This window comes from Mchenga conophoros, linkage group LG12 (genome assembly GCF_057382185.1).
Source record: "Mchenga conophoros isolate Kocher_MC1m ecotype Shallow Benthic linkage group LG12, M_conophoros_male_GT1.1, whole genome shotgun sequence".
Lineage (NCBI taxonomy): Eukaryota > Metazoa > Chordata > Actinopteri > Cichliformes > Cichlidae > Mchenga > Mchenga conophoros.
The window spans coordinates 32810908-32817933 of record NC_140537.1 but is presented as its reverse complement, the minus strand read 5'-3'; the positions used below and the strand labels follow the sequence as shown (position 1 = coordinate 32817933).

Genomic DNA, 7026 nt, shown 5'->3' with positions numbered 1-7026 from the left:
TGGGTCCTGAATAACCGTCTGTACGCCGAAAGTCCTGGTAGCCAGGAGGATGCGATCCGCCTCTTCCGCAAGGGAGCGGTAATCCTTCGTGGCCAATAGCGGGGAGTTGGCAAGGCCAGCGCGCACTGGAGCCGGCAGCTGTCGAAGAAAGAGGTGGGTGAAGAGAAATCCTCCGTCCTCCGCGCCCAGCAAGGACAGCATGCTCTCCATGAGCTCGAGGGCGGTGCCGTCGCCCAGGCCCGCGATGGAAAGGAGTTTCTCGGCCCGCTCAGCATCAGAGAGGGAGTAACGCCGCAGCAGCAGCCCCTTGAGGGCGGCGTACTTGCCCTGGGCTGGGGGATCCCGGAGGAGAGTCATCACACGGCGGGTTGACAGCGGGTCAAGTGAGGCCACCACATGGTGGTATTTAGTGTCGTCGGCTGAAACTCCACGAAGAGCAAACTGAGCTTCTACGTGCATGAACCATGAAGGAGGATCGTGAAGCCAAAAATCCGGCAATTTAAGCGCCACAGCAAACGCAGCCATCGGCGGAGGTGAAGGTCCGGCGGCCGCCGATGCTTCCAGGCCAGAGCTGGCTTCGTCGTCGAGCCTTAGCATGTTCACTACAGGGGTCACCAATGTGGAGGTATGTAACAACGACAGGAGAGGTCTCAGTGTCTCACTCCAACAACTTTATTAACTGACAGAACTTCACATATAGTCAGCGCCAAAATCTCCACCCCCACACTTCCTTTCAACTTGTGTGTGAGTGGAGCCACCTGGTGGTCCGCCACACAATAATATTAATCCTCCATGTCTCTGATTCTTCAGATTTTTGCTTTATTCTCTAACTTTAAGAAGATGTGCTAAGGTCTTGGCAATAAAATGACAGTTTGAATACAGCAAGAGTTAAACCATAAGAGTTAAGATAAAAATTTCCTTCAATGTTTATAGACAAATCAAAATGCAGCCAGACTTTGATATTTTTTATTGGCAGAAATAATCCAGGAGATCACTGAAATCAGGAATCTGACATTTCCATCATATTTGTTCAGCAGGTAAAAAGACGAAATCCACAGTTAACAAGACTAAATCCTGATTGTGCTGATGTGATCTGGAATATGAAGTGAGAGTTCACAGAAACACACTGGAACAAACAGCAGCTCAACTGTACAAATGTTCAACAATTATGAAATAAATGTTTCTGGTCAGTCAGAAGCAAAGAAAACCACGATTCTGTCAATGCCACAGACATTTAACTGTTTTTCAGCTCACATGTTATTAAGGGACGTCAATGGGGAATTGCTCCAATAAGACTTTTTTTTTTAAGACACAATGGTACACTGTTGGGCCATAAATATTTCAAAAACATAATAGCTTTCCACTTTGGCCTCCTGCCCCAGTTTCTATAGATACACTTTATCTAACGTGCAGTATCGGCTGTTTGATTGGTTGATGAAGTGCCTTTCAATGCCCCCTAGGTCTCAGAGGGCCTCGTTCAGGTCAAAGGTATGCACAGCCTGGCTTTTAATAAGGATGGGGCATACTGGAACTAAAGAGGTGTTACTTAATGGTCTATATAACTTGAAACAAGGTTCCATGATGTAAACCAAGGAGGCTTTAAAATGAACTCTAGGCTTAACATGGAACATTATACAATGTTTGTTGCAGGCCTGTTTTGGCATTGTGGATATATCATGTTAACTCTGAGGTATTTTTTTATATATTTTTTTTATTCGCTCAGATTAATCACAATGCTCAAACCAATGCAGGGCACTTGCACATATTGCGTCTTCCTTCATCTTATCAGCACTGTGAATATGTAACTGCCTCACATATTGAGTTCTTATCAAACGCTGCTTCAGTGAAAGACTCAGGAACTGAAATCTGAGGAATAATATGAATAGTATCTGACAAAGCAAATTACACAGGACTTAGAAACAATCTGAAAAAGAAAGAATGAGCTTTAGTTTGTATGAATACAACTGAATAAATGTCAGAAAGTCAACATTATTCTGCAATGACACGTTCTAAAGAAAACATGGCTGAACGTACACAGTTTGGCTTATTTTGCAACGTAATGGAGAACATGCCATGAGAAACACATTTAAATGAAACAGATCACTTAACTTATTCACAGACAGTTAAATATCAAAAGATGACATTAGGATTATTTATGAGTCAAGTCTATTTAACATTTTGAAACCATTAAAAGAGAAATTGCCACAATGCTGTTATTAGCCGATATGGATCTAAATAATTGATGAAGGAAAGGAAAGTGGCATTTATCAGTGCTTGCTTATCAATGCCACATCAATTTTGCACTGTTTATATATTTAAAAATGATTTCATTAACATCCAGTGACTTTACAACTGCTACATATTGGCAAAAAAGGCAGAAAATCAACAAAAAATGAACAAGTAAATAAAAAGATTTTAACACATTCAAAGTGAATATTAAACAAAACAAAGACAAATGACATTTATGATTCAGTTTTGCTGTCTGTGTTTTGAAAATCATTTCTATCTCATTGTATAAATTCATCCAGGTTCTAAATCTTTCTTTCTGCAATTTCTCACATAAGAAATAACAACAGGAGTTGCATAAATTGAAAATAACCACAAAACAAGCTGTAACAAAAGCAAGAAAGCTTCAGAGAAGAGAAAACAAAACTAAAAGAATCACAGAGACCTCATTGCAGTTTTAAACCGTGATTTTTACTGTTTTACTTATCTGTTTTATTGGGTTGAGTTGAAAATCTAAGGTGTATTATGAATTGTCCCTGACAAAGCAATTTACACAGAACTTAGGAATAGTCTAAGAAACAAAGAGTGAGCTTTAGTTTGTATGAATACAACTGAATAATCTTTTAGAATGTGTCATTGCCAGTGTTGGGACTAACGCGTTATTAAGTAACGCGTTACAGTAACTACGTTATTATTGTGGTAACGAGCACGGTAACTAGTTACTCGTTACTGGGATTTAGATAGGGTCGTTACTCGTTACTTCGTGTGGTGGCTATCGCGGAGCTTCCACAGATTCAGTAACATTAGCAAGTGGTGGAGGCCAGCAGGTGGATGAAGGAAAAGGGACGCAGAAGGAAAAGAGACCCGAGGCGGCCGCCGGTCCAAGTGTGAACTGAACTTCAGGTAAGAAGTTATGACCTGCAGTCTCTCTGGGTCAGATATGAACCAAGTTTAGGTGGAGTTTATTTTCGTTATTCTGACTTTTTTCGTACTGCGTGCTAGCTAGCATGACGGAGTTTCTATACAGCTGGGTGGGTGCTATGTTACTGATGTTGAACTTTATTTTGTTCATAAGTTATTAGAGTTGCCAACCGTCCCGTCTGGTATTCAGAGAAAATATTACGCGTTTCTTATTGAGGTGAAAAGGAACAGTTTGTCCCGTAATTCAGCTACAATGAAAAAGGCACAAAGCTGGAGTTATTCTGTGTCTTTGCTGCACAGCTGCCTCTTCTCCTTTCATCCTCTCCCCTCCCTCTCCCGTTTCTGCTTCAATCATGAAAACTGATCAATGATCAGCTGATCGGCTCTCTTGTTTGTTTATCGCTCACTTTGCGCCAGAAAGAGGAAACCAGCGGATGTCGCTCTAAACAACAGCAGCACGTTTAAGCTTGATCAGCTATTGTTAGAATTTATTTAATATTAATTTCTAGTATCAGCTGATGTTTGCTGGAGCCACAGCTGTAAAAAAAAAGCTGCTGGTCATGATATGGTTTGGTTATCTGGTGAGAGGGAAACATGAAGATGAAACCAGGAGATGTCCTTACTGAATCATCAGAGCTGAACAGGTGATGGAGAAACAGGTTTACCTTTTAGGTGACATGAATGAGTTGAAGGGAAGTTATGAGCTGTTTCTGAGAGACAAATAACCCCAGGATCCTTTTTTAGGTAGCTGACAGCTGGTAACTGTGCAGGTGCGGATCTAGCAAAGTGTTGCCAGGGGGCCAGGTAGGGCATTAACAGGGAGAGGGGGGCACAAGGAAATACTTTTCTTTCTTATTCTCATTTAAAATGTCTAGCTTTTAAAAAATAATTATCTGAATCTTACAACAAACGATTGATAGATTGATGCATATATACCATCAGAACAGTGTACATCACTGTCACAACAGTGTTTATTTTCATTCAAAGGCTTTATGATTTTTCCTATAATGGTGGGCCGGTCTCTAGTCAAAATGCCCGGGCCAATTTTCTGTCCCAGTCCAGCCCTGTATGCAGCTCATCTGCAGTCTGGTGTTGCCTACATCTTCCTATTCAGAAGGCAGAATTTCCGAGTTCTGAGTACAATCGAAAGCACCACGACTACAGTTTTTGTGTTGGATGTAAAAGGCGCACATGACGCTGTGATGTAGGCTAGAATCATGGCAGCAGTCAATGACGGTCCAGGCGTGGGATTTCTCTCGTGGAAATATGCACATTATCTTTTCCTTTCTATTGGTAGGTGGCACAGTGCACTTGTGGCAAGTAAGCAAGCTAGAAGACTGGCAAAGTTATGGAAGCAACACATTAACAAGAGAATTCTGAGTAAAACCAAAGTTACTTTCCCTAGTAACTAGTTACTTTGAAAGTAACGAGTAACTTGAAGTAACTGAGTTACTTTTGAGAGAAGTAACTAGTAATGTAACTAAGTTACTATTTTAAAGTAACTTACCCAACACTGGTCATTGCAGATTATTCTAAAGAAATTATTATGTCATCGTACACAGCTTGGTTTATTTTGTTGTGTTGTAGAACATAGCATAAGAATTACATGTAAATAAGGACTAGCCTTTACTTAAATTCATTACTGATTGTGAAGTATCAAAAGAAAAGAAGACACTGTGTTTATTTATTAGACAGATTTAGCACGATCTGAAAGCGGTAAAATACACAACTGTTATAAATTTGGCAAAAACGGAAGGGAATCCAAGAAAAATAAACAAATGGAAAAGATGGCTCTTGTCAGTTTTATATCATCCAACATTTGATGCATTAATTCTGAAATTGGATTGTTAAACTTAATTTGAAAAATAAAAGGATCTGAGCTTGTAATTTCATTTTGAAAGTGCTAAAATTTTATTCCTGCATTTCTCACATAAAAATGCGTTGAGAACAAAAAAACCCCAAAACAAATAACCACAAAACAAGTTGTAACAAAAGAAAGAAAACATGAGAGAAGGGGGAAAATTCACTAAGACCACTGAAAAGACTTCGCTAAAGAAGTCCAGACGCTTTTGTTTCCAAGCTCCGTAGACCTCACTGAAGTTTTCAAAGAAATCTCAGTCTGACAGATTTTGATATCAGAGGTTTTGGCGTCTCCTGCTTCTCCAATACTGAAGTATGGGAAGAGTTTCTCAGTGAAAGTATCTCTGTAAGTGTAGATCAGAGTCATGTCTTCAGGGTCATAGAAGGACACCTCGCCCCTGTCATAGTTCAGCTGGACTCTGATCCTCTGGAGACTCTTCTTCACTGTCACAGTCTGACCAACAACATCAGTGTATTTTCCACCACGATGCAATAAACACCAGATTCCATATTCTGGTGAAGCAAAACGCTCTCCCTTTATGTCAACTGACTCTTTAACTAAACCCAGATTCCAGACAGGATGGTCTCCCACCTCCACCTCCCAGCTGTGTTTCCCTGAGCTGAAACCCTCAGAGCCAAAAACAGTGGGATACTCAGTGTTTCTCTCTGGATTATCAGGAAGCTGCTGTTTTGTGTCTCCTTGTCTCACACTGGTCAGATCATCAGACAGATAGAGATAGGGGTTTGCAGTGTTTGGGTCCAGAATGACAGGACTGAAGTGGACCTTCTCCTTCATCTTCTCCCACACTCTGAAGGACAGGTTGCCCAGGTGTTTGGCCACATCTATCAGTGCTCCTGAGACCAGCTGTGGATCTGACACTGAGCTCTGGGCTCTGGCTCTGCTCTGAGTGTCTTTATAACTGCTGAGGAATGGCACGCTGTGTTTCTGCAGCTCTTCTTCAACAGCACAGATGCTGTCTGACAGAGAGGAGATCTGCTCCTCAATCATCTTCATCTCTCTGCTGATAGTCCTCCCCTTCTGCTCCTCTTCCTCCCTCAGAGCTGCCAGTCTGGACTCCTCTTCCTCTTTCAGGAACTGCTGGAGCTTCTTGAACTCTGCTCTGATCTGCCTCTCTGTGGACAACAGCTGCTTCTTCATGTGTTCCCTCATTTCGTTGTATGTTTCCTCCACTTGTTTGTATTTGTTCCTCTTGTCCTGAAGAGACTTTAAGTCAGATTTCAGCTGCTCCTTCAGGTCACTGACTGCTTCTTCTACAGGAACCACTTTGTGACTCTGGTGGAGAGAAAACTCACACACGGTGCACACAGCTCTCTGCTCGTCCACACAGAACAGTTTAGGCACTTCCTCATGTTTACTGCAAATCATTTTCAATACCTTCTTTTCTTTTAGTGTATCAGATGATCCAACTTTCTGTCTCTGAGCAAAAGAGTCAGCAAGTTCTTTGAGAGCAAAGTTCACATCTTGATAATCTTTTGAAGATTTTCTTTTACAAATGGGACAGTTTTTGTTTTTAGTTTGTTCCCAGAATTTCTGCAGGCAGCTTGAACAGAAGCTGTGGCTGCAGCTCAGAGACACAGGATCACTGAAAGTCTCTGAACACACATGGCAGCTCAGATAGTTTTCAAAAAGTACAAGTTTTTCAGCCATTTGATCTGATTTTCAGGTTTCCTTTTTTCCCCCAAATAACACGACTCACCATAAATACAGATCCCAGCCTTCAATGTAATGGCGTCTCTGCTCTGATCAACGTTATGACTCTTTCGGTTTCATTTACTGTGTTGTGGGTGGAGCTGATAGTAACAAACCTGCCATTTGACTCTGTCCACAATAGATGGAGCTCTTTCTGTGTTAAAGGAATACTCCACCACCTTGTCAAATTCAAGTAGTTGTGTAAAGAAATTTTACTGAATTAACTTTCATATGCATCACTGAATTCTTTTGAGCTTCCTCTTAAGCCAGCAGTTGGAGAATGTTTGGTACTCACAGGTCCAGTTTTC

General features: G+C 41.2%; 1 protein-coding gene across 1 annotated transcript; it reads right to left on the bottom strand.

Annotated features, from left to right (window-relative positions):
* Positions 1 to 977: 977 nt before the first annotated feature.
* On the bottom strand, positions 978 to 6762 carry LOC146563007 (nuclear factor 7, brain-like). The gene has a single exon (XM_085295328.1). The coding sequence runs from the start codon at positions 6674 to 6676 to the stop codon at positions 5174 to 5176; it is 1503 nt and encodes a 500-aa protein (XP_085151454.1). The 5' UTR covers positions 6677 to 6762; the 3' UTR covers positions 978 to 5173.
* Between the last annotated feature and the right edge of the window lie 264 nt (positions 6763 to 7026).